General features: G+C 49.8%; 1 protein-coding gene across 9 annotated transcripts in view; it reads left to right on the forward strand.

Moving 5' to 3' along the window:
- The window catches only part of FLNB (filamin B), a 125,403-nt gene extending 104,002 nt beyond the window's left edge, over positions 1-21,401 (forward strand). For 6 of the 9 annotated variants that reach the window (XM_019724157.3, XM_019724160.3, XM_019724158.3 and 3 more), the window contains 12 exons: positions 569-727; positions 1,026-1,229; positions 2,238-2,390; positions 2,495-2,617; positions 5,182-5,448; positions 6,306-6,443; positions 7,470-7,585; positions 10,790-10,922; positions 13,581-13,757; positions 17,532-17,750; positions 18,667-18,870; positions 19,734-21,401. In XM_019724157.3, the coding sequence (XP_019579716.3) occupies positions 569-727; positions 1,026-1,229; positions 2,238-2,390; positions 2,495-2,617; positions 5,182-5,448; positions 6,306-6,443; positions 7,470-7,585; positions 10,790-10,922; positions 13,581-13,757; positions 17,532-17,750; positions 18,667-18,870; positions 19,734-19,921 (2,081 nt within the window). In that variant the 3' untranslated portion in view covers positions 19,922-21,401. The other 3 variants (XR_016021307.1, XR_012489718.2, XM_088798521.1) reach the window with 3 other exon arrangements.
- The last annotated feature ends 6,376 nt before the right edge of the window (positions 21,402-27,777 follow it).

Raw genomic sequence — 27,777 nt, forward strand, 5'->3', positions numbered from 1 at the left:
GAGCTCAGAGTTGCCTTCAGCATCACTACTAGATAGATTTTCTCTCCATTTTATAGGTGGGAAAACAGGCTTGAAGAGATACTGGCTTAGCCAAGTTCACATGTGGATATTCTGTGATTCAGATTGAGGTTATCTGGTTCAAAGCCCTGCTGCTACCCTCTGTTGTGCTCACTGTGTTTGGATCATGCTCTCTGTAGGTCCTAAAGAAGTTGCCCAAGACGAGGTTCTTGCCTCTGAGGTGTTTAGACCTGTCAGTAAATAGCCAGCAGTCCAGTGTGGAACATGATGAATGTTTACCTGAGAAATGCCCAGAGGGATGGCAGGCAGGTGGCAGGTGCCGTCCACTGGCAGATTCCTTTAAAAAGTGTTCCGTGAAGACTTAAGACTCCAGTTCCTGCCAGCAACCAGTGTTCCCCTTAACCAGGCATACATAGAAATCATTCATGGTTGGCTAGGTCCACTCACTGTCTGAAGCATGTTTTTTCACTTCTCTTTGGGTGGTATGCGGGCTCCGGAGAACCGAGTGACCACGTGTAACGGGAGCCGTGTTTGTGGGCTTGTATCCTAGACGACAGCAGACGGTGCTCTCAGGTGAAGCTGGGCTCTGCTGCTGACTTCCTTCTTGACATCAGTGAGACTGACCTCAGCACGCTGACGGCCAGCATTAAGGCTCCGTCTGGCCGCGACGAGCCCTGTCTTCTGAAGAGGCTGCCCAACAATCACATCGGTGAGTCCAGGCCTCCTTCCCGGCTGGAGCTGGGACATCTTAGGTGGGAGGTGGAGATTCCTTCAGTCCTTTCCTGTGAAACTGGTAACATGTTGGAGTGTGATATGCCAAACCTGCTAGATCACACACGTGATAAAAGTTGAAGTGTATTTCTATGTTGCAAGGTTGACTATCTTCATGGATACTCTGAGTTGCTGCAGAGTCAGGAAGGAAGTCATATTTCCATACGTGTCTCCCTCCTAGTTCCTCTCCTCATTCCCTTTCCTCCCACCTTACCCCAATCTGTGCCCTGGTCCAGGCATCTCCTTCATCCCCCGGGAGGTGGGCGAACACCTGGTCAGCATCAAGAAGAACGGCAATCACGTGGCGAATAGCCCCGTGTCCATCATGGTGGTCCAGTCCGAGATCGGCGACGCCCGCAGAGCCAAAGTCTACGGCCGCGGCCTGTCAGAAGGCCGGACTTTCGAGATGTCTGAATTCATCGTGGACACGAGGGATGCAGGTCTGTGGGGGTGGCCCCAGGGGCCAGGGGGGGAAGGGTCGGAGCTTACGAGAATGGACCACTTTCTTAAGCTGCTTCATTTCTTTGTCCTATGAACTCCCTTTTCTATCTGAGTTGTTGGTCCTTATTCTGGCATTATCATTTAAGCCCCATGCCAAAGTTGGTGTTATCTTTGTTTTCTAGATGAAGAAACGGAGGGGTTCACAGCGTGTCTCCTTCTGGCATTTGAACCCAGAGCCATTACAACTCACAGATCTCTTTCATTATCTATAGTCCCACCATTGTTCTCAACTTCCCAGGGTTTCCTGGACTCATCCCAAGCAAAGAATGTTGGGTCAGCTGGCCACGGTTGTGTTCTGCGCATAGTGCTCTCGTGGAAATGAGGATACTCTTCCTATTTCCTCTTTGAGATGGTTTGAACTAGGCTGGGCCTCTCCAAACTACGCCACATGCTCGTGTCTTCATCTTCTGCCTTTCTGAGTGGTGGCCATGTTGGTGACTTCTAGACAGAGTCATAGTCCCAGGGGACAGGGCCGGAGAATCCTGGTCCTGATGAGCTGATGCTCCCTCCTCATTCCTCATGTTGTTAAACCTTCAGGTCTGCTGTCTTAGTGGTCCCCTGGCTAGACATCCAAGGCAGCTTAAATATTCAAAGTTCCAGGCCTGTGGCTGGCAACAGACCTCCAAGGCAGTGCATGCTGTTCTCGGAGGCGTGTGGGCAGAGTGTCTTTCCCAGTGGGTTCTACAGGGCAGGTGACCCATGGGATAGTTGTAGATATCCTCGAGAAAAAGGAGCTGTGGTCAAAGCCATGTTCAGCACGTTAGCCCACTATAGGATTTCACCTGCTCCTCTGCCTGGGGCTCTCCGTCAGGAGCCACACTTACCTTCTTTCTGCTCTCTGGAAATAGCAGTCTGAATTTTCAGGGTCAGATGTCCTTTCCGCATGCTCTGAGCTCTCCCTTCCCAGGGAGTTGCCGTCACAGCAGCCCCGGGCTACTGTGTTATAGGTTATGGCGGCATATCCTTGGCTGTGGAAGGCCCCAGCAAAGTGGACATCCAGACGGAGGACCTGGAAGACGGCACCTGCAAGGTCTCCTACTTCCCCACGGTGCCTGGGGTTTACATCGTCTCCACCAAATTCGCTGACGAGCACGTGCCCGGTAGGTGTGGTCCCCTTTGCTCTCCCGGCCTGGTGCTTGAGTTTTCTGTAGATGTTGTGCCTGCGGCTCTGGGCTGCTCACGTGGGCCTTCTCGGTCCCTGCAGGGAGCCCGTTTACCGTGAAGATCAGTGGGGAGGGGAGAGTCAAGGAGAGCATCACCCGGACCAGCCGGGCCCCCTCTGTGGCCACTGTCGGAAGCATCTGCGACCTGAACCTGAAAATCCCAGGTGAGCATGAGGGGCCTGTGTGTGAGGGCAATGGGCACCATTGAAAATGAAGTCCAGGCCTGACCCAGCATGTACTGCCCAAGTTCACCATGGGTGACTGGTCTTTTTCTTTGAATTTCCGTTTATTACTATTTTTAATATTTATTTTTACAGAGATCCACCCAGGAAAAGTAAATCTGTTCACCGGCTCCCCTTTTCTCCTTCCAAAGGAAAATAGCTTTATTGTGTCCCATGGGAGGAAATAGATAAGCTTGTAGATTTTAATTTAGTAGTTGTCGAATAGAATAATGTCAGTGAGAAAACTAGCCCTGCTGATGCCAATATCTGGAAGTATTCAAGAGGTGTCAGCCCAGCAGCAACTTTCAAATTTCCATTCATCTCTTTCATTCCTAAAATTAGACCGAGGGCGGTGCTGCCGGGCTGGCTGGGTGGGCACCTTATCCCTTTAGCCATGTATTATTCTACATGGGGCCCAATTAGCCAGTAAATAGCCATAGTCTTTCTGAAATGTGGTCCAGGTTCTTTCTACAAAGAATCTTCCTAAAGAGAGATCGCTGTGTGAGTAAAGGTTTTGAGGCTCCTCTGCCCAGAAGCTGGCAGATGCTGTGGAGTTGCACAGATTCTGTGGAAACAGAAACTCTAAATGGTCTTCAGATGACACTCATGTTCTGATCTGGAGAGGGGGCTTTTTCCCCATACTGGCTCTCCTGTCTTTCCTGACATGTTGTACATCTATTTGCTTTGCCCTCTGAGCAATATTTTATGGGTTCTTCCTGTGTAGATACCACGTTGGTCACGTGTGAATGTGATAAAAACCTCATTGCTCTAGTGTCCAGACCAAATCACTTAAAAAGAGCTGTATGGGTCGTGATCCTAACAAGTTTATGTGGTCAAATGTGAGGGAGGTAAGTGTCACCTCATATCTCACCATCCAGGGAGATGGTGGCTCATGTCTGAGGAACGGAGCTGGACCTCCGATGCCTTCAGCCTCATGGACCCATGGGCTCGATTTCAGATCACATTGGTGTGCTTCTCACTCACTCTATTGCGGGCCTCTTTCCACAGCAACAAATAAACTCCCACATCACCTTCTGAACGACTACATAAGGTTGCATGCATTTCATGTCAAATGCACCTCCCTTTGTTAGGTTTTCTCATTTCACGTACACTCACTTCCATCCCTCAACTCCTATAATCAGTGCTCTGTGACATTCGCCACCATTTGCTCAGGCTGTTGTCACATCAAAGGGGACTGCTGGGCTGGTGAGTTTCAGACGCAGCTATGCCTTGGCAGCCTGCCCTCCAGAAAATGAATTGGCGCCCATTTCTCTATCCTTACCAGCACTGGGCACTGTCTTTCGCTCTCACTTTGACCAGTCTGATGGAAAAATATGGTGTCCAGTTTTCAATTTAATTTCTCAGGTTGCTAGTGACAGAGACTGTTTTCATTTGCTTCATTTCTCATTTGGCAAATTATCTGTTCTGGTCCCTTTGCCTGTTTGTCTCTTATCTTTGTGTGATGTGGATGGTTACCCTTTCTCTTTAGCCTTTTCTGGCTCCTGACTTCTTTTTACTCTTTTCAGTTACTTGGTACCAGATGACTCGGTGAGTCTCACTTTTCCCCTCCTTACTGAAATGACTGCCTCTTGTCAGTTCAAATGGAGGATGGCTCACCAGCTTTCGGAGGTCCTCGGACCCAGTCCATGCTGATGGCCTTCTCCTCAACCTCCCTTCCTTTCTCTGTCCTTAGGGCTCAGAGTCATGTGTTGCTCAGCCTCGACCCTGTAGGGCTGGAGGGTGCATTTTCATGTGGCTCTAGGTGATGGTGTCACGCAATCACCCAGCACGTGGTGTACCTGTCTCCACCACGCCAGTACAGGCACGGTCCTCGGCATGGCATGGGCACCTGGGGTGGAGCAGACGTGGTCTGCTTCCTGGTGTTGGGGACCCAAAGCATTGCTTCCCAGAAAGTGTGGCCTGTGGTCTTCGGTTTGCTCGAAGCTTTGCTCATGCATGCTTTCCCCTTCATTGTTGGGACCAATACGTGTTCACCTTTTTCTCTGAATGCATTTTGTCTTGTTACTTCAAAGAAATGCCATAGTTGCTTGGCAGTAAGGGATGACAGCTCTGTCATTGTCTGCCCGTACCTACCTATGGGAAAGAGTCCCTATAAGTATGACGGGTGGCCACATGTCACCTTTGGCCTAAAGTCATCTGCTCTGTCATAGTTTTTATTTATGTGCTTTAACTATCACCTCAGGCTCTGGTTTGAAACTGATGTGTAGAATTTACTCAGCTCCAGCCAGCAAGGCTGTAAAAGTACCTGGTGGGGCAAGAAGTGCCGGTTCCCCTAAAATGTTCTCTGCACTGGGTGGCTTGAAGGGCCTGGCTTTCTCCATGCTGACCATAGCCACCCAGGGATTTGAGGGAGACAGGAGGGCAGGCATGCCGCCTGAGCACCCCACACCCCTGAGCTGCACCTGCTTGGTCCTCTGCTGTTTGCCCTGCATGTCCTGTTCTGCCTCAGGCCCTGGCTTTAACACCAACCTCTTGCTCCCTTTCAGAAATCAATAGCAGTGACATGTCGGCCCATGTCACCAGCCCCTCTGGCCGTGTGACCGAGGCAGAGATTGTGCCCATGGGGAAGAACTCGCACTGTGTCCGGTTTGTGCCTCAGGAGATGGGCGTGCACACAGTCAGCGTCAAGTACCGAGGCCAGCACGTGACTGGCAGCCCCTTCCAGTTCACCGTGGGGCCGCTCGGTGAGGGGGGCGCCCACAAGGTCCGAGCAGGAGGCCCTGGCCTGGAGAGAGGAGAAGCAGGAGTCCCAGGTGAGCATTCCAGGCAGGCGTTTCACTTGAGACGAGTGAGAACTGAGCCTGACGGTGTGAGCAGCCTGCCCTCACCCTACTCTGAAGAGAAGACTTGGCACGTGTCATTCTGGTGGGTGGTGCTAAGGCGCATTCTTTAAAACAAGAACTGGCTGAGTACCTTTGGGAATTGCTCACCTACCCAAAACTAAACAAATTTCTTACTGAGGGACTCCTCGGAGCCTTCAATTAGTTACTGTGTGTGGTAAACCTTAGAGAAGAGGGGAACAGAATACTGAAGCTGCTTCCAGAGCATCTTCCAGGGCTAGCGTTCTGTAAAACAGTTAGATTTCTATAAAAGTCATTGTGGAGGTCCCTGCAAGTAGTGGTTGCTGGTGAGAAGGTCTAGGGCAGGGTGTCCAAACTGCAGCCTGCAGGCCAACTGCAGCCCACATTCCATTTTTTATTGGCCCACAGCAAATTCCAAAAATATATTTAGTTTACTTAAATAAACCAGGAGAGGCAATACGTACTTCACCTCGTGAGTGGCCCGGCTGTTTGTATATTTTACCGCATATGGCCCTTGGTAAAAAACGTTGAAAAAAGTTTGGACACCCCTGGTCTAGGGGGACAAAACTAAACATTCCCATCTTTTTCTGGCTTGGTTTGGGTGTGTTCAAAAGATGCGCAGTGTCCCACGAACGTAGTGTAGTCATGGGTCGTACCTAGGAAACATCTGCAGTGCCCTTCCTTAGGTTCTTCTGGGGTAAGGGGAAGGGAAGAGGCCTGTCAATAAAAGTAACCCAGCCCTGTGGCTTTGGGCGAGAAGAGGGGCCTCGCCCAGGCTCCGTCACTAACCAGCTGTTTCTTTGTCTCAGCCGAGTTCAGCATCTGGACTCGAGAAGCAGGGGCAGGGGGCCTCTCGATTGCTGTCGAGGGTCCCAGTAAGGCCGAGATTACATTTGATGACCATAAAAACGGATCCTGTGGTGTGTCTTATATTGCCCAAGAGCCTGGTACGTATTCGAGAGCCAACTGAGGACATTTGCCTTGTTGGAGGATGGGTAGGTTGCCAGGAACAGAAACCTGTCGAGCTAGCTCAAGTAAAAGGAATTTCTCTCTGTAGGTGCATGGGAGCTTCTCCTAGAAATCCATTTGCAGGAAATGCAGCCAGGTTTCAAAAGGGCAGGAATTCTTGTTCTCATCATCTCTTGTCCTTCGCCGTCTGCCTCTCGACTTCATGCTTTCATTCACCTGTTTCGTTCTTTCCACTGACCAGCGTCTGTGCCCACCCTTGGCCACCGGCTGGTGTAGTTGCCCCAAAGGAGGAGCCTCGGCATCTGTACTCCCTCAAACAGGGGTCCTTAACCTTTTGTGCCATGGCCGCTTTGTGAAGCCTGTGGGGACCGTTCTCAGGATGGTGTTCTGATATACAGAATATCAATTACATTGAGTTATAAAAGAAATCCACTCTATTAAAATGTAGTTATCAAAATCTTGCAGAAACAAACGTGTAACGTAGCAACATGTGCCCATCTTCATTAATACATTGAATCGTAAGATTTGGTGACAGCCTGTGAATGACCTTAATTTCAAAATAGTGACGAGTATAAATCATATATCAAGGTATATGTACAACTAAAATATAAAAATATTTGTAACCTTTGTTGGTGATAAAATCACAAGTACTTTTCATGTTAAAAGGACTTGACAACTTTTCTAAAGAAAGGAAATGCTGAATTTCAGCTAGTAGTTAGTAAACATAAAGATGTGATTTTTTTCCCATCGAGTTTCACAGTCTCCTGAGTTCTATACAAAGGCCTTTTGTGGGACCCTGTGGATTTGAGTGAAGACTCTTTTCCAACTAAGAAAATCATATAGGCCCCTCCTGAGTCAGACAACGCCCTGAACCAATCAGTCACGGCCACTTAGGAGGGCAGGGTCTCTCGAGAGGCATTTTAGCATGAGGTCTAGAAGCAGGGGGCCTCTCTGTAACGACCTTCCTGGAGTCTTTGAAATGATGGGATTTCCTGTCCCCACAGGTAACTACGAGGTGTCTATCAAGTTTAATGACGAGCACATCCCAGAAAGTCCCTACCTGGTACCGGTCATCGCCCCCTCCGACGACGCCCGCCGCCTCACTGTTATGAGCCTTCAGGTGAGACGCAAGGAAGCATCCACCTCCTTGGCCACAGGCCAGCCAGTGAGACCCTGGACTCCTGAGGCTGCTTCAATCCCCTGGGCTGCTGAGCGTCCCGTTCCGTTTTGAGCACAGATGTTGCCAGTTGTAGAGGAGCTTAGTCGTGGCAGAGTCAATCCCCCACATACTTAGGACAAGGAGACGTGGGGGTGAACAAAACAGAGCCACAGTCAATAAAACACCTCAGTGTTTGGGGACAAGTTTGTCTTTTAAATATTTATTTAAGAGAAACAAAGGAGGCCTGTTAATAATTGGTTCAGGGATAAGGAGAGCTTTTAAAACAAAACAAACACAAAACTAGCAGTGCAGTGATGTTTAGCCTGCTATTGTTGGCTTCTTTTCCCTTAAGAAAGTCAATTGTGTTTTATTTCATTATGATGATTTATTTATAGTAAGTGCACAAGGCATTTTGCTAAGAACTTTATCAGTGTTACCTCATTAAATCCTTACAACAGCCTGGTGAGTAGGTTGCTCTTGACCCCATTTTAAAGATGGAAAAACTGAGGTGTAGAGAGATTGTGGCTGTCAGGAGCTGGCTGGTATGAGGCAGAATGAGGTCTCTGGCTCCAGAACCTGTGGTCTTAACTGTGGCCTCCTTAATCCCCACCCTGGCATTGTGGCCACTGGTTACACAGTCCAACCTATTGGAATGCCAGGAAATGAACTTTACTTCCTGTCTTAAACAGGTCCCTGGATTCAAGGTTGCATTGGAGCCTTTAGCCAAACTAAGAAGCATTAGGGTATGCCTTTGGACCCTAATTATTGAAAAATAATTAGGTGTCTGAATCAGCAGTAGCAATTCAGTTGTGAAATAACACCAGAATCCCATAATATGATTTCTGGTTAAAGGGTTTCTAAATAGTGTTCAGTTACCCACCCCCTACCCCCAGTTCTCAAAAATCCTGGACTAATTAAAACCCAGTCTAGTATCTCAGATGGGTGATACCATTGCACCTAGTTCCATACACTTGGTTTACATTTGAGACTTTAACCTTACCCTGGGGGAAATTTGTACTGCTAGTTGTTCCAAACATGAGAACCCAAACTAGAGTCACGGTCCACAGATTGAAGAAGCCTCATCTGGAGAGTTCCAAGGGTGCTAACTGGTTGCTGTGGTATAGATGTTTTTCTTGTGTTTCATTTAAAGGCTTCTTAACAGAAGTTCCTTTTGTGGCCGACTTACCTAAAACCTACGGAGGGAGATAAACCCAGCATTTGTTGAGGGCAAAGAGTTGCCTTCATGCGTCTCGAAGATTTCTTTCGGATCTTCCGAGGTGTTTATCTCCCTCTTGAGGATTTAGCCGCAAGCGCATTCAGGTAATGTAAATGGTTTTGTCCAAAGGGAGCAGGTTTGGAGAAATGCTCTCCAGAAATCTTTTTTGTAGAGTCCTCTCATCACAATTGGGTCGTAAATATTTAAATAAGTATGTAGCAGGCTTTATATCCGTCAAGCTTTTGTAACCAGCTGCTACAGCAGGAGCGACTGGGTATGTAAGCTTCGTCCCCTTTTCTTCCCTGGTATTTGATGCCAAGTGATATGTAAATTATTTATCGGAGATTTACTGGAGGCCCACACGGCCACATCTGGTACTGGTTAGGAAAGAGGCATGTATTGTTGTCTTGCTTTTGAGACTTCTTTGAAAATTGGAGTCGGCTGGCATTTTGTGGAGGAGGGGGTGAGCTGGTGATCAAAAACTCCTCAATTTCGAGTTTGGTCTGTAAGCCCAGTCTGTGACCTCTGTGCAGCCTAATAGAATGTTCTGCCACAATGGAAATGCCCCACGTCTCCGCTGTGCAGTGCGGTAGCCACCAGCCACATGTGGCTATTGAGCACTTGAAATGTGGCTCGTGTAACTGAAGAGCTGAATTTTAATTTTATTTAATTTTAATTGATTGAAATTTAAATATACAGTGTGTTTAGCCACATGTGGCTATTGACTACTGATTTAGGCAGCACCACTTTAAGTGCCTTGCTTCTAAGATGTGGGCCTTGGACATGCAGCCTCAGCGTCGCCTGGGAACGTGTTAGAATTCTGGACTCCCAGGCCCCGTCTCAGACCTGCTGAATCAGAACATGCATTTTAACAAGAGCCCCAGGTGCGGCATTGCACATTAAGTGTGAACCCTGCTGCTTTAGAGTTATCTGAGGAGTTGCTGTCCAAACCAAGCTTACCTCAGAACTGCTGACTTATAAAATGTTGCTGTTCAGGATTGGCTGATCTTAAAATATCTTAGGCACCTAAACTTCTAATCCCTTCCTCCCAGAGAGGCTATAGTTTCCGAGACAAAGCATGGGGAGTGAAACTGATCCAGTGAACAGCAAAAGTTGTACTTTTCGCTTTTGTTTTTTCAGGAATATAGACAACTTCTAAATGCATATTACTGTTTAACAATAAGCTGACATTTTTGAGCCTTTTTTTATATATATATATATACATATATATGTGTATGTATATATATACATATATGTATCGGCGAAGCCCTGTGCTAAGTGCTTTAAATGCAAACTTCATTTTATCTTTACAGCAGCTCTCTGAAATAGATTCGGTTGTTATGCCCATTTTACACACGAAGAAACTGAGACTGAAGGAGATTAAACAACTTTAGTTAGGACATAGGAGTAACCCAGGTCCTGCTGATTCTTAGCAACTGTGCAGAACCAGCCGCCTCCCTTTTTACAAGTTTGTTAAAAGTTCTCTCTATTCTTACCCTCAAGATAAAATACAGCAGTGATATAAAACTTTATTCATATTAGTGAGTGCATGCTTTTGTCAGCTGCCAGATACCTCCTAAAAGGGGGAATACTTTTTTTGTTTGTTTGTTTGTTTTTTAATACTGGGTTTTCTGACCTGTTTGGGATGCTAAAACTACTCCTGTTGACCCGGATGTCTCAAGCCTTCAAACCCAGTACCCATCTCTCCCAGCCTGAATCAAAATAGTTTGGGTACAAGATTGCCGATGTGTGTGTCTACTTTCTTTTATTTAATGCTAGCAATGTGGAATGACCCACCTGCTTGCTCTTCTGTTGTTAAATGTTATGTGGATAAACATACAGGGCCTATTTGCATGAGACCTGTCCCCAGAGTCCCAGGTGGGGTCATTGTGTGCCACTGGGCAGGAACGCTGAGGGCCATAACCCTGTCTGATGTATTAAATTCTCAGGAATCGGGATTAAAGGTTAACCAGCCAGCCTCCTTTGCTATAAGGTTGAATGGGGCAAAAGGAAAGATTGACGCCAAGGTGCACAGCCCCTCGGGAGCCGTGGAGGAATGCCACGTGTCTGAGCTGGAGCCAGGTAAGCAGGAGGCCCGGGCTGCGGGTCCCAGCACCAGTGCTTCACCAGGAACGTTTCTGCAAACGTGCACCCGACAGAGGACTGAGCAGCCTTCACATTCCCTTTCTGTTGTTGCCAGAAATTGTTTATAAATTAGGGTATAAACATTGTCAGGGAAGGGAGACTCTTTGGGATTTTACATCCCTTCTTTTCTTCTTCTCCTCCTCCTTCTTCTCTTCTTCTCCTTCTTTTTCTTCCTCTTCTTCTTCTTCTTCCAAATGCTGCTTTATTTTCTGCTGGTTTGCAGGTTCCTTTCACATTACGGTCATTATTATTTTTCTCTCGTATTTTAACAAAATCTTACAGATTTTTATTGTTGACCTTATGACATGAGTAAGTACACTTTGACCTTGCTTGACCCTGAGGGAGAGGTCAATTGATGTTCATCTGTAAATTTAAATGTAAAAGAGAATCTGGGTCTTCAGGATGCTTAATAGCATAAGATTTTCTTGCCTGCTGCCTTGATGTATGGGATTCTCTGATGTCAATCAACTTTAATGAGACATTTTGCCAGCGAACATTTATTAAAGAGTCAGAGACTTGGCAAGAAGGTGAGGCTGAGCCAGACATTCCTGCCTCAAAGCAGAGCCCAGCGTTGAGTGAGGACCTGGCCACAAACCTGCAGTACACTAGTGAGGACCCAGGTGACCACCGATACCACGGGAGGATTGACAGCCACGTAGTGAAGATGGTTAGAGCAGGAGAGAAAAATGGTTTCTGCCTTGGCAAGGTCAGAAGGGCTTCTCAGAGGAGGTGGCATTGACTGCGGGCCCTAATGCATGAGAAAGAGCTCGGTGATCACGGCTCTTATTCGGCCTTTGCTCTGTGCACTACTACGTGAACAGGGAAGGTACAGATCAAAGACCTGGCTTAGCGTTTAGATGTCTTTCTCCCACTGGGCAGAAAAGGAAAGGGCAGCAAGGTGCCTCAGAAGGAACAAATGTCGAGAGTGAGTGCCCTGATCAGATCTTGGTTTAAATGTGAACGCATCATAGAGAATGTGCTGGAACACCTGTAAGGTCAGTGATGCCCCCAGAGTGGCCCATTTGAGAAAACCGTATTAATCAACAGCATTGGAAATGGAGAGGAGGGACTTGAGGCCAGAGAACCATGACGCTTGGTGACCAATTGGCCATTGGGAATGCAAGTGAATTCAGAAAGGTTGCATGTAGTTTGGTGATTGGCTGGAAAGAGGATGATGCAGTTAGCAAAGGGTGAGGGCTGGTCGGGCCGTATGAGGCCCTTACAAGGTTTTCTGGGGAGTTTTGAAGTGTCCCCCAGATGTCCAAATAAGGACATTTCATAGATCTCTGTAGCCACTGGGATTGAGCCAACAAGTGAGTTTTGGTGTCTGAGACCACCAGCATGCCACAGGTAGGATGCTGTTGGTTGCAAATTACCGAACACCGAGCTGAAGCCAACCCGCACAAGAAAGGGGTCCGTTACATACAATAAAGGGGCCTGTTAATTCACATAAATGGAAAATTCAGGGTCAGTCAGCCATTCGGCTGTGTTCACGAAGGCCCCAAACATCTCTGCCCTTTCTTCTGCTTTGTGGGCCTCCCCCTGAGACTGGCCTTCCTCTTCGTGACAAGATGGCTGTAGCAACCTCAGATTTCCCGTCTTCAGACCACATCAATCAAGAGAGACATCCTCTCCTCAAGAATCTTTCTCAGAAGTTTAAGATGCTCCTTTTCCAGCAAACCCCTCCTGTCTCACTGAACACATACTTCCTGTGGCTAAATGCCATGTGCCAATTGATCGCTTGGGGAAAGAGGGATTCCCCCACCCCATTAGCTTGATCCAATCAAGGACCATACCTGGATGTGGGGGTGGGGTCCCTTTCCCCTGAAGCACATTGGCTTTCATAGAGAAGGGGTGGGTACACAGCTAGGGACTGTCGGGGGAAGTGCAGTGTTGAAGGGTGTGGGCTGGCAGCTGCATACAGAGGTTCAGCTCTGGAGAGAGTAGCAGAGGAGAAAGAAAAGAGGGTTTGGGTGGAGCATTGGGGAACAAAAATTCTGAAGGGAGTGAAGGGAACAAGGAGCCAGGGAGAGGCTGAGAGACTGACGAGAGAGGGAGGAGGAGACATGCTCTCTGCATCCCAGATGGGACTTCTTCAAGAGGAAGAAAGGGGTGGACAGGTGTTACACGCTGGATGGATATCCTTAGTGTCCACTGCAGTTAACAGACTACCTTGCCACATGCTGTGACTCAAACTCACAGGGGAAAACCTGGCTGTTACCCTGTGGGGCAGTTGCTAGCTTGGAACTTAACTAAGGAGCGTTAGCCCCACTTGGAACAATTGTTTTCCCCTTCACGTGGCCAAGTAGAGAAACTTTGCAAGAAGTGAGCTTTTCAAAAAAGAAGTGTCCTTCTGGAGGATTAAACAGGACTTGAGATTTGGATGCATTTGTCAAAGGGCTGACTGAGGACACACAAATAGGCCCATATAGTTTTGAAATCCAACATATCGAGTGCCAGACTTCCAGTAAAACTGTTACCTTGTTAATGATTTGAAATTAGCCATGTCAGGATGGCTTCCTGTCGTTTGTCCTCCCCTAACTTGGTGGGATCCACTTGCCTGGTGTTACCCCATGCCTTTCCTCACTCTCCTAGATAAGTATGCTGTTCGTTTCATCCCCCACGAGAATGGTGTCCACACAATCGATGTCAAGTTCAATGGGAGCCACGTGGTTGGAAGCCCCTTCAAAGTGCGTGTTGGGGAGCCTGGACAAGCGGGGAACCCGGCCCTGGTGTCTGCCTATGGCGCAGGGCTTGAGGGCGGCACCACAGGTAACATGCCACCTCTACCTCTCATCTTCAATTGAGCCAGTTCCAGGGACAGGGGCAGATGGCAATCTTCGAGCCTCGTATGTGCTGTGCCCAGGGATGTCGGGAAAATGTACACTTCCGAGGCCCTCACACTCATTGCTGTTTGTTGTGTTTCAGTTCCTTGACTTTAGGGCCAGGACACTCGCTGATAGTGAGGAAATACAGCCCAGTGTCATTCATTTTGAGGGTTTCCTTGCCTGTACAGAATTCATGGTGCATGTAACAGGCCTCCTGGGATGTCCCCTACCTGTTAGTACCTTTAATGGTCCCCAGGCCCCCAGAAACACATTGAATCAGCAGTAAGACCTGTCACGGTCTGTCTCTTTTTATTCTCTGATCCTAATGAAGGAGGAGAAAAGATGGAAACAGTTGAAGAATTCTGAAGTTTGTGGACTCGGTACAATTTGTTTTTTACCTTTGTTACAGATAGGACACATTTAATTGTGAAAAATATAGATAGCAAGGAAGTATATAAAGTGACACTCACTCCATCTCTTTGCCTCTCCTTCGTCCACGTGGTCCAGGAGGAAGCACGGCTGACAGTGCAGGGAGGGCCGTTCAGATTGTCTCTTTGTCAGGCTTCTTTCTTGGTCGCTTGGTTGCTTAGCTAGTTGGTTCATTAGGAAGGTAGACATATACTATAGTTTTGCTTGTTTTACAAAGATAATCTTAGTGCACGTAGTGTTATACAACTTGCTGTTTTCACCTGACATCTTAGAAGAACTTTCCATGTCAAAACATACAGATCTCCTCCCCTTGTAATGGTTGCAGATGGTGTTCAGACCGTGAACCGAGAGGGGGGCATCAGGGGGTGCCCATTACGGGGAGCGCCAGGGTGGGAAGCTTGTCCTGTTATGCTTCTGTGCAAGGAACGTCCACAGGCGTGGGCTCACCGGGACACGAATTGCATGTGGGTGTTACTCTGGCCCCTCAGGAAGGCAGCTCTGGTCCCGCTTTCTTGAATCCCTTGTATGTACATATTCTGCTCTTAGTCTCCCCCTGATGCACTGAGTGGGATAGAGCAGACCCACCTCCCCACGGGCAAGGGGGATGAGTGGCTGTGGTTACCTGAGGGGAGTGAATGTCCTAAGTGGCCAAGGGACCCTACCGATGTGCAAGAGTGACTTCGCCCGCTGGTGTGCCACCCTGGGACTCTGGCCAGACAGTGGCCTCAGCAGAACCACCCACAGGGGTGTGTGAGTGCTTGCAGACTCCCAGGCCCACCCGCTCCACACTGCACTGCAGGCCAGCAGTTGGTCCTTCTTGTGTAAAGGACATGGCATGGTTTCACCCTGGGCGATGTCCATTTTACAGATGAGGAAAGAGACTCAGAAAGGCTGAGGCATTCACCAAGCTTCGCTGAGAGAGGGACCAACAATCAGTCCAGGCCCACAGCCTGAGAGCCTGTGCCCTAACCACTGAGTTTTGCTGCCTCCCCAAGTGTCTGGCTCACTTGGGTAGTGACTGCACCCCTGGCCCACTTTGTACGTGTCCTAAACTAGGAGTCCTGTCCTCCCAGCTACCCTGGAATGATAATGTAAGCATTTGGCCCCTGGCAAGCCACCAACTATGGAAACCCAGGTGGGGGTTGCCTGGTACTTGGTGCTACAGCAGACCTTGGTCCAGGCCCCACAGCAGCCACTGAGGTCTCCTGCAGCTGCCAGCAGCCACCTCACCCTCCTGCTGGGTCACACCTGCTGCGCCTGGGGCCTCGCGCTTCCTCTTGGCTGTTCGCAGGCCTTCTCACGAACTCAGGTTTCAGGCTGCTTTGCAAGCGCTGGACGCTGCTGAGAGAAGGAGCTGGTCTTGCAGGGAGACTCCCAACCAGGAGGGAGAGGTACAGAGCATGCCTGTTTCAAACCCTGTGTAAATATTGCTCTTGTCAAGGGGAAGCCGTCTTGTTTTCCTAGCCCTCCTGCTCCCAAGCCTTTTCCCAAATATCCATCCCAAGATTACACAGCTGCATTGTGCATGGAATGAAAAGGTATCTGTGGGCAGCCGCTGGAGGGCCTGGCATCCTGACCTTCAGAACAAAGCAAACTTCCCTGTGTTTTTATGGGTGGACTTGCTGTATCTCTTGGCTGGAGCTTTAAATGGTCCATTCTGCAGGTTTCGGAGCAGCGGCATGGGGAGAATTTGGGGTGAGACTCTGCTGCCGAGGGGTTAGAGGTCAGGAATTAGACCACGGAGTTCCAGACCCTCAAGTTGGAGAAGCAGTTTTCCTGATGAAATGTTCCAGGAACCCCAGTACCTGTGAGGTGTCATCTAAGAGCCTCCTTCCTTCCCTTAGCTCTCACCCACCTTAAAGATGGAGTAGAGCTGCATTAAACATGGTTACACTCACAGGAACTCAGCTGCACATACATGGGGGCTTGGGGGAAGACCTCCAGCTGCTGCCTGAGGGGCTTCTAGGAGGCACAGTTTAGATACAAGGTTGAAATACATGGGGGGCCGGGGGAGAGTGCTGGGCTAACAGCCTTGGGAGCTTCCAGAAACAGCTGGGTTGTATTTGGGGGTTACATGATAGCAGCTCCTTTGTTTTATTGATAACCAGAACAATAATTCTTTCTCTGCCCTTCAAGCTGTAATTAAACCAAAATAGTTCCCAGCTGGGGCATGCCCAGGGCTCTGGAAAAAGCTCAGCCCTGCGTGCGGTTGCTGTGCCCCCATAGAGGGCACTGTAGCAGACTTACAGCTGGTGTATGAGCCCCCAAGTGGCCCTCACTGGACCGGAAAGAGGCCTGAGAGAGCGGGGGCTTTTGCAGGGCGTTGGGCTCAGGCAGGAATGCCACCATGGTCATCAGTTGGCATTCTCTTTTGGCCCAGCTTTCCTTTTGTCACAAGACAGATGTCTGAGCCAGAGGCCCTCACGGGCTGGGCAAGAGGTTGGGTGTCCTGGGGCTGCAGGATGGGCCTCTGAGGCAGCCACGCTGCCCATCCAGTGGCCAAGAAGTGGGCCTGGGCTCGGAGCTCTGCAGACTTGTTCAGAGTCCAACGCTACCACTTTCTTATTTGTAGCTCTGACTGGCAAGTAGCTGAACCACCCTGAGCCTCAGTGTCATTTGTTAAAGAGGAATCACTGGGCACATAAACTGATGCTTAGCACAGGCTCTGGAGCCTGAGTGCTGCAAGTGGCACTCAGTTATCAGCTATTGCTGAGTTGGTCCTATTCTCGTGGCTGGTATTCATGGCAAGCGGGGAGCAGTTGGCAGACCTAGCAGCTGTGCCAGTCTCCAGCCTGTGTCTGGGGCAGGAAGCCTGAAGAGGCAGTCGGAGATGCGGGGCCTTCTGGGCTTCTCCAGTTTCACGCAGAGGACAAAGGCAAAGTCAGAGGTGCCCACGCTTCCACACCCCCTGGAGGCAGAGCTGGGCCCTGGCAGCTGAAGCAGCACTTTGGGCTCCCAATGACCACCCGGGCTTCTCGCCCTCAGCCACAGCTCATGCCCAGAGGTGAGAACACAGTTTCCAGGCAGTTGGTGCTGGTGGGCAAAATGTCAGCCACACTCCTGCCTGGGCCTTGGAAAGGGAGGTACCGCCTCCAGGGCCTGACGCTCTCTGCTCCCGTTGCTCCAAGTTAAAGTTAGTACCAGTAGGTTCTGCCAAGGGGACCCCTTTGTGAGGGAACCTGTGTGTCCCCCGCACTGCTTCAGTGCCCCCAGGAATGCTCCCCAAATCATACCCCCTCATCCCTCCAACCCATCAACGTGATATTTACTTCGTCTTCCTTAATCCCAGGTATCCAGTCTGAATTTTTCATCAACACCACCCGAGCGGGGCCGGGAACATTATCCGTCACCATTGAAGGCCCGTCCAAGGTTAAGATGGATTGCCAGGAAACCCCAGAAGGGTACAAAGTCATGTACACCCCCATGGCCCCTGGAAACTACCTGATTGGTGTCAAATACGGCGGGCCCAACCACATCGTGGGTAGTCCTTTCAAGGCCAAGGTCACAGGTAACCAAACACCTTTGAAATCATTCCTCCCCCTTGTCACATTATCCACAGAGCTGTTTGGTAGTAGAAACGGTGGATCATTTTAGATTTGTTGAATCTACTTTAAATCTTGATTGTAAAGAAATGGTAGGACAGGTCAGAGGGGAGTGCGTGTTCAAAACTTGTAAAATAAATAGGCAGGGCAGGAGTATGGAGTTGAGAAAGCGTGTTAGATGGTTTCTGTCTCTAACAGGAAAGAACTGTTTACATATTGGAAATCTTATGTATGTGTTTAGATCGGGGCCTGAAAAAAAATTTCCTCTTTTCTAACCTTCACTTTTAAAACAATCAAAAGTTTTTATTCACTTTATAAAAATGTGCCTCCTTCAGAACACTAGAAATAATACCAAAGAGTAAAACCACCTCACATTCCCCACCCACGGTAACCACCATAAATATTATGGTGAATTCCTTCCATATGTCTCGCTCTGCTTGGGTTCACTGTTATATAAGTAATATAGGCTCATTGCAGAAAAATTAAAACTTCAGATAGAAAAATCATCTTCTTGCATGCAGAATAATTTTTGATATTTTGTTATATGTCATCCCAAACGTCTATACTGCTTATTCATAATGCTTCATGTAAATGGAAGGTGTGTAGCCTACAGGGTGCCACGTGGTTATGTGGGAGGGATTGCTAGGCCTTGTCAGCCAAGACCAGGCTCGTCCATTTGCCCAGAAAGCCAGAACTTGGTTGTGTGGGGTGAGACCCCATAGAAGACATTATGGGTGTGAGATGGGGAAATGGTGACATTTAGATCCGGGTGTTGGGATGTAAAGGCTCTCCTGGGGCTGCTACATGGGGCACTTGCCTCCTGGCTGACAGACCCACTGGATCTGGCCATTCACACCCACCTCCCTCCCCTCCGTGTCCTAGGCCAGCGTCTGGTCAGCCCTGGCTTGGCCAATGAGACCTCATCCATCCTGGTGGAGTCAGTGACCAGGTCCTCAACGGAGACCTGCTATAGCGCCATCCCCAAGGCCTCCTCAGATGCCAGCAAGGTGACCTCTAAGGGGGCAGGGCTCTCAAAGGCCTTCGTGGGCCAGAAGAGTTCCTTCCTGGTGGACTGCAGCAAAGCAGGTAGGAAGCCTGGCCCTGCTGAGGGTGGGGGTGGGGGCAGCAGAGCACTCACTGATACTGTGGTCTTCTCTGCTCTGGTCTGCAGTGCCCACCCATTCATGTAACCCAGCCCTTTGCAAGTAACTGTGTTTATTACCCTATTCTTCTGCACTTAGTATTTTTAAATGCTTTTCCTCTCTTTTGCTTCTTGATTTTTTTCGAAGATAGGAAAAGTGGCGCTATCCCCATTGTAGATGAACAAACTGAATCAGTAACCTGGCCTCTTCTCTGCCACTAATTGCTTCAAATTTAATTGCAGTTTGAACTTGGGTATTTATTTGAGTGTCAATGGCTAATTGCCTGGGTTCTGGCATCTAGCACATGTGGGCTGGAAATCTGGCTCCACTACTTACCTATCCCGCCCTCCCTTCCTTGACAGCCATGTGACCTTGGGAGAGTTACTAAATCTCTTGCTGAAAGTCAGTTTCCTCTTCTCTAAAATGGGAGTGATAATAGTACCCTCGGTAAGGTTCTTATGAGAATAAATGAGATCTACCTACACAGATAGCCCTTACTATGTGCAAAGGGCTTCACATATGATAACGCCTCTCAACCTCACAATGAGCCCATGAGGTAAGTGCTAGTGTCACCCCCTATTTACAGATGAGGAGACTAAGACAGGAAGAGGTAAAGTTCCGTGTCCAAGGTCCCCTGGCCAGGAAGTGGCGGGGCAGGGATTTGAACCCACACTGTCAGGCTCTGTGAGTCCTGCTCATAGTCGTCCCGCTCTCCCCCCTCTCGGGCCCCCAGCATCACTGTAGAAGCTCAACAGGCAGTAAGTGGTGTGTTTCCTCTGGCTCCCATCCCCCTCCTCTGCCTCCCAGGTTCCAACATGCTGCTGATCGGCGTCCATGGCCCCACCACGCCCTGCGAAGAGGTGTCCATGAAGCATGTGGGCAGTCAGCAGTACAGCGTCACGTATGTCGTCAAGGAGAAGGGCGATTATGTCCTGGCTGTGAAGTGGGGAGAGGAGCACATTCCGGGCAGCCCCTTCCACGTCACAGTGCCTTAAAACAGTTCTCATCAAACCTGGAAGGAGTTCTGGTGGTTGTTTTTGTTGCTTGTTTGTAACTCGTTCTGTACCATGTCCTCCAGCCTGTGTGTGGGTCTGAAACTCCATTCCAAAAACATTGCCATTCTAAAGTTCCTTCAGAAAGAAGTCCTAAACTGACGCTTCTGGGATGTGTTGGGGGCGCTTCAGAAATGCAAACTTATGCAGTGTGCTGAGCAAGTTGGAATTTGCAGACAAACCAAGAGCACAGGCAAGGCCGATTAGTTAAAAAGTGAAATTGGCAACCAATTTATGAAACAAGACCAGGAGGAGGGGCAAGGAAAAAGAAACCTAGTTTAGGTTGTCATTTAGAAACAAAGATGGCTTAAAACCAACTTCATCTCTTCTGGTGCCCATATTACAGAGGAAAAGGCTATTAGGTAGACAGCATTGTTTTAACACTAATTACCACCCCGCCCCTCTCCATGGCCTCTTCCCGTCTCTCAAAGGGCAGAGTGTACATGGTGGCAGACTAGCCCGAATGGCCTGAATGTCTTCCTGCTCCTCGCCCCTTGTTCTGCTAATTATTTCCCTGCAAAGTCAGGACGTGTGACCATCTTGGCAGCCATGTTTTTGCTCTTGTTTTTCAAGTCCGTTTTAGTCGGTGGGTCTGAGGGGATTCTGCAGTGGGAAGCAGCCCCCGCACACTTGCCAAAGATCCCTTTTTTGACCAACACTAGCCCTTGTTCATAACACATGCTCCAGCCATTTGTCAGTCTGATGAGCCTTCCCAACACATTTGAAGTGGCTGCAGGGGCGTCCGTGTGTTAGTGGGGGCCTTCACGCAACATAACACTCCACTCCCATCCCAGTCCATCTCGGGGGTCACTTTTTCTGGAAAATAAGTTTTAGATAGGAAAGAATGAAATTCCTGCCGACCTTTGGCCTGAAAGGGAATTTTTGCGGTGGAAAGGACAGCAGCTCATCGGTGTTCCTTTACTGTTTGGCAGAAATAGTACAAGCTACATAGTTGATGGTGGCTATGTATTTGGCCCTGACCACATGTCATCTGAGGCTGTCTGGGAAGCAAGATGTAGGTGCAAAATTCCCAAACGAGGGAGTAAGGCATTTTGCACACTTTCCTGCAGACCAGCTTTGGAATAAAGTTTTAAAGCATTGGAGGACACTGCAGGGACCAAATAGGTAGTGGCTGTGGCAGGAAGACCCTTCTGATGTGCTGCTCAGTCCTGAGGAAGTGACCCTGTTGTTGAGAGTACATCTGTAGGTGGGACAGTTGACCAGGTGGGTCACCTTCACCAAGGTGTAGCCACTGGCGGCAAGTGTTGGCAAAAGCCCACTCTTAGAAACGAGCGGCCCAAAGCCAAATGTGAAAGGAACACAGGCCTTGGAAATGGGGATATGGAAGCAAAACTGGAATCAAATGCCGACTGTAAATTGTATCTTATAACTTATTAAATAAAATGTTTGCTCCTTAAAGCTCCCCTGGTGTTCCTGGATGGTGTCACTTCTGAATAAATGGTTTGAGTCTTTGACCAGCTCTTCCAAGCCCGGCTGGAAGGACATAGGTTAGCAACCTGTTTGGACCGTGAGCCTCGCCTCTTTTTGCAGGGGGACGTCTCGCTTCTCTGTGAGCCTTTACTATGTAGACAGGGCCAGCCTGAGGGTGAGGGGCACTGGGGTGGTGGTGCATGGGTCCCGTCACCCCCACAGCCTGTTGAGAGGTTTGCTGGGGCGTGCCCTGGGTAAGACTCCCACATGTGAAACCCACCTCGGTGGAGGCTGAGGTTTAAGAGAGAGACAGGGAGACAAACCCTTTTTCCTAATTGCATGGGAAACCCTCCTTTTCGGGAATTGATTCAAACAAGACATCCACTGCCCTTGGACTGCAGGGCTCATACTTGGTGTTGTGGTCTTCCCCTCCCGCTGTCTTCCTGTGCTGCTCCTTCCTGCTAGGAAAAGCTTCTGCTTGCTTCATGCTTAGGATGTATGAGTACCTAGCCCCTCCCCCTCGCAGCAGTGCTGTGACACTGTCACAGTGACACCAGCTCAGGTACTGCAATGACATGTTTGCAGTCCCAAAGCTCACTTGGAGCATATCCTGCACCCAACTTTTGTGTCCTGCAGACAGGAGCTCTACCTCCCTGGTTATACCACTGCAGGAGCAGGAGCACAGAAGGAAAGGGGCCCAAGAGCCCCCCATAAGCCCCTGGTAGTTGCCATAGTGGTGGTAAGTCCCGGCTGCCTCTCCCCACCCCCCGCCCTCTCCATTGGGGGTGAGGGGTGGAAGGACAGGCAAGGAGGAAGACTGGAACCTTCTGTGTCTCTTCCTGACACCTGGTTGTCGATCAGGGTGGCTATTTGTTTACCTCTGAGAGGTGGGAGGGAGGTTGGAGGAACGGAGGTTTCCTCCTGCTCCTTGAGGGAGGGCCCTTATCTGTGGTTCTGCACCGTGAATGACTGTTACAGGACTCATGACAAGGTCCGAGGGCTTTGAGGAGTGCAGGCTTTGCCCAGTGGGGTCTGGACAGGCCACAGCAGGCTGGGTTTGCCCACTGAGGAGCACCGGTCACAGCCATTGGTTTCCATAGCTTGTTGAAACCTGACTGATTTCTGGGGAGGTAGCATTTGTAAGTTAGCGATGTGGACTTTGCATCAGGTACCTCAGGGCTTAAACACTGGCTCAGCCATGCCATAGCTCTGTGGCCTTGCGAGGTTGCTTCACCTCTCAGAGAGAGCCTCCCTCAGGGTGGTTGTCAGCATCACATGAAACCCCCCTGGGACCTGGGGGAGTCTCAGCCACTGCTATCTGTGATCAGCACCCTCTAGAGGTGACGTCCTGGGGCTGCTGGCTAGCACCGGGGGCTGCACTGGCAATTTTCTGCCAGCTCTATGAAAGACATCTCAGGGTGAAACCTGGGCACCTCTCTACTGGTCCATGGCCAGAGCCACAGGGCAACTCTTATCTGCACCTGGACTTGCTGCTATGGAAACCAGCTATTGTTCGTACAAACACTTTGAAAACTGAAATGTAACCATAGACAAGCCAGGTGCTGACTTTCACTGGTTGACTACCCTTTCCTACCAGGATATGACTGGACCATCGCTCTTTAGTGGCCGATAGAGGTTAGGCAGACAGCTGCTGGCAGCTGCCTTGCAGAGATCCTCAACCCAGGGGAGGCCCTGCCCCCTCCCAAGCCCAGATGCCTGCCTCTGCCTCAGATTTCACTCTGCAACCCAGGGAAGCACTCAGCAATGCTGCCAAGAAGGAAACATTTCATTAACATTGTGCTGTTTCCAATGCACTTATAAACACTTGGGCCCTTGACCACATGTCTAGTTTTAAGACTTCAAAGGGGTCTTGAAGGCCACATTTTGATGAGTTTGGTGTAAAATGAGTCAGGCACACAGGGATTTAATTTCCCTGCAAAATGCACAGCCTGAAAAGTTAGCAGAATAAAGGTTAATGGCAAAACGGGTGCTCCATCCTTGTCAACCCCCCCAAGTTTGTATTTTAAAATGGGGACAAGATCGTTAATGTAAGTGCCCTTTGGCCTTCATGCTGGGCCTGATGGGAGTAGGTCTGGGAAAGGAATGAAATCTGTCCAAATCTCCATTGCCTTGGAGGGGAAGGGGCTTTGTAATCAGTATTCCGCTAATGAAAATTCTCCCAGAACACATCTTGTTTAGCTCATTTTTTTTTCTCACAATAGCAAATCATAACTCCAAGAGGGAGTAAAAATGTCACGTCGCTCAAGGCAAGCCTGAATTAGATTTTTTCTCTGGCTTTGTCCTAAGGATGCTGCCCAAACACATGGTGGGAGAAATCTTTTAAAACAAAGGATCTTTTTTGCTTTGTGATAAGGCTTTTTTTGTCTGGGCCCCTGAGCCCACAGGGGACCAGCTCATGTACAAGGAATTTAGGGTGGCCTACTGCATACCCCTTCTCTCTTCCTCAAGAATTCTCTAAGCAGGCAGGCAGGAGATAGGGACTGTACTGGCCTGACTGTGGCTCACATCCAAGGGTGGTTCGTATTTCGGACTTGCTTATCTCCCTAGGACAAAGCTCAGAGATGAAAGCATCTGCGAGCCTTTTATTACTCACTGCCTTCCCAAGGCCCCAGGACGCCTCTCCCTGTCAGTGTGGACATTCTTCGGGCAAAGCTGATGCTGACCACTGGCAGGGTGATCTCAGAGAAGGAAACCTTGGCAGAAGCACCAAACCCCGGAAATGCCAGCTTCAGGCCCAGCTACAAGCAGCCCACGCAAGTAGCAGTAGAATAAACTAGTGTGTGAGGAATGCTCAAAAAAAAGCAGTGGGTCAGATGTTGCAGGTTCAAGTCTGGATCCCAGTTCCAGCTCTGCCACTTACCAGCTCAGACTCCTGGGGCAATTACCTTCTCTGCCTCAGTGATCTCATCCATGAAATGGGAAAATAATGGGAAACTTACAGTCTAAGATTAACCTCTGGAAAGATCTCACAACACATCCATCCCCTAACTGGCTGGGCAAACCCCCACCCAAGGGGCAGTCTGAATGGGGGAGACTCAGCTCCCCAAGGCACAGTGAAAGGGGTACCTCAATGACGGGGGCGGGGGGGACTTTGGGAAGCCATTTAGCATGGTAGTTATAAGCATGGGTCAGTGGATTCAAATCCTGACCCTGCTATGACTTCCAGCAGAACACCCTCACAGAAAACAGTGCCTCAGTTTTACCTTCAATGAAATGGGGTAATAGGACCCTGTAGAGTGTTCTGAGGATTAACTGACAAAATGCATGTAAAGAGCAGATCAGTGTACAGTACATGGTAAGTGTTCACAAAATAACTACTATTGGTGTAAGTTGCCTAAGATGATTCTTCTGCCGCAAGAGCTTAAATGCAAGAGGGGCTACTGTAAGGACACATTAAATACTGAGTCCTAGGAGATGCACTTATGGACAGAGCCACAGGCGTTGGATTGGGGTAGAGCTTCATCAGTGGGAGTGGATAGGGTGGGCCAATGACAACTCCCAGCAAGGTGGGCTGTTGATGGCCAGGGGACGTGGCCAGGAAGGTGGGAGGAGCGTTAAGTGAGTCCCAGCACAGCTGGAGCTCACCTCCCAGCCCCCCTGCTTTCTGAGATTCAGTGTCCCCTTGCCCCTTAGCACAGGCCTAGGCCAGAGACAGGCCTGGGGTCTGCCTCCACACCTTCCAGAGGTTGTTGGATGGGTTTTTTTGGATTGGTTTTTAATGAGTTAATAAATCTAGCCTCAGAAAATTGTTCATCATAAATAACACATTAATGCTAGGCACTTAGTCTTATGATTATCCCCATATTTTACAAGGGAGTTTGCCAGAGCTCTGGGAGGTTAATAGTGGTCAAGGCTGTGATAAAGCCGGGAAACCTCAATTTCGGGGTCGGAAGCGGAGCACTGTACTAGGGAGCCTGGCACAGGTGGGCACTCGGAATCTAAAAGCGGTTCTCCTTGTGTGCCGTCGGCTCTTCTTGGGCACCTTGGAAAGTAGCACTTTGGGGGCTCCTTTCTGCACCCTCCCATCCCCCTCCCCCCGGGGGGGTGCCTATGCACCCCTCAGCGGAGCTCGGGGACAGCCACGCCAGCTGGGTCTGGTTGTCGGCCTCGTGGGTGGGAAGACGGCCGTTCGGCTGTCGTCGCCACGATGACCGCCAGGGGTCGCCTTGGACACGCGAAATGCGGCACTGAGCACAGACCCTGCTGCGGTCGAGAAGGCACTGGGTCTCCCAAGCCCCGAGGAAGGCGACACCCACCTCTGCCTTCTCTTCCTCGCGGCACCTGGACTTACCAGCCTGGGGGTGGGAGCAGTTTGGATCAGGGACGCTTTCTCGAATTCTGGGAACAGACCCCCTCCGAGGGTCCTGCACCCTACAGCCCAGCAACTCCTGACTTTCCTCCCTCCCTCCTTCCGCGCCCACCCACCTGCAACAGAGCTCATGTGAAGCGCCCCTATGCATCGTTTCCTTGAGCCTTTTAATGAGCACCTACTGTCTGCCAGGCAGTACATTCAGAGGGACCCTGGAGATAGATACAGTGTTGAGCAAGACAGGGCCCAGAAGCGCAAGCTCCATGAGGGCAGGACATTTTGTCAGTTTTGTTCACTTGCAGCTCCTGACACATAGAAGGCCCTCAGTATGGAAAGAATGGTATTACTTACAGCCAGGTCAGGGAGCTTGGGTTAAAAAGGTGTTTGCACAATTAATCAGTGACCACTGTGAGCCAAAGGAGATATACAGGCCCAGGCTGTCCTACCTAACCAGCTGGCTCTTAATCTTCCCAAATTTTCCAGACTTCCTCATAGCCCTCATTTTACAGTTGGGAAGACTGAGGCACAGAGGACAGTCCATACAGCTGTGCCCTTTTTTTGCCTTTCAGACTGGGAGTCCCAGTCTGCAACAGTCTTCCCCTACTCTGCTCAGGTAACTCGTGTTCATAGTTCAAGTCTCAAGAAAAGGGCACCTCCTTCAGGAAGCCTTCCTTGACCACATCCCCCGTTCCTTGCCTCCCCCTCTCCCCATCCAATTATGAGTCCGTCTCCCCTTCTGGTCAGAGAAACCCTGAGGGCAGGAAGCATGTGGACTCTGTCCCTCTTCATCTGCCTTTAGTACCTGGCTCATGCCTGGTATAGGGTCAAAAGCAAATGAATGTTTGTTGAATGAATAAATGAGAACACACCCAGCAGAGAGTGAAAAAGGGAGTGGCCCCAGGGCATTGTGGGTAACCTCCTTCTCACTGGTACTTAACCTTGGAGGGCCTGGTCGCTGTGAGAATTGAGTGAGATCCCTCAGTAAAACCCCCAGCCCAGGGCCTGGCACAGAGTAGCACCACCACATACTAGCCGTGTGTCCTGGGGCAGACACATGATTTCTCTAAGCCTCCTTTCCCTGCCTGCAAAGGAGGTTATGAGAGCCCCTCCTTGGGATGATTTAAGGCCATATGGAGCACAGCACAGCAGCTGGTACAAAACAGATACTTGTTAAACAGCAGCTGACACTCATAGAGGGCTTCCTTCCTCCGTGCCAGTCACTGCCCCTAAGTTGTTATACACTGGCCTAATGTCGTTCTCTCAGTACTAAGGGTAGTTCCCATGATCATCCAGTTGTACAGATGAGGCCACTCAGCTATGGAGTGGCAGAGCTATGTCTCAGCCATGTGTCCAGAACGTCCCCAGGGTGGAGACTGCCTCTCTTTGCACCCTCTTGGGTGCCTGGTGCATAGTAGGTGTACATTGGGGTTTGCTGAGTGGAGTAGAGGCTATGGCACCTGATGCGCCACCCAAGACCCTCTGGGTATGAGCGAGAAAGGCCTGGGCCCTGAGTCCCTCTGGGATAGAACATGGCCTCCTGTCTGTCACATTGGGTGGGTTGTGGCTGGCTTTTGCTCCTTTTTCTGGGTTAGTCTGTCCTACAGCCTATGGAGAGCCCCAAAGCCTCTGAGTCCCCAGCTCCTCCTCTCCAGCAGGACCCTGGCAACCCAGCCCTCATTGGCTGCATGTATCCTTGGAGACCAGACACCAGCCGTGCAAACACAGACCATAAAACCGTGGGCAGAATGTTTCCAATGTCCCCCACCTCCTCCCGCTCCCTGCCATGAGGACTCTGTTCACTTCCTAGAACCAAGCCTGCTGGCAGGAGCACATCTGGAAGGAGCTGCCGCCTTAGTTACCTGGAAGATCAACTACGGCCACACGTACCCGAAGGAGGGGTCCATGCCCAGGAAGGGGCTCCAGCTTCAGGTCAGCCCTGGGAGTGGGGCCATTGCCTGCCACCAGCTCCCCTAACAGTAGAGGTACAGGTAGGATGGCCAGAGACCAAGGAGGTCCAGGATCAGCTGTCCAGGGAAGC

Source organism: Rhinolophus sinicus, chromosome 5, assembly GCF_057876585.1.
Source record: "Rhinolophus sinicus isolate RSI-liver-muscle chromosome 5, RSI-T2T, whole genome shotgun sequence".
NCBI classification, from domain to species: Eukaryota; Metazoa; Chordata; class Mammalia; order Chiroptera; family Rhinolophidae; genus Rhinolophus; species Rhinolophus sinicus.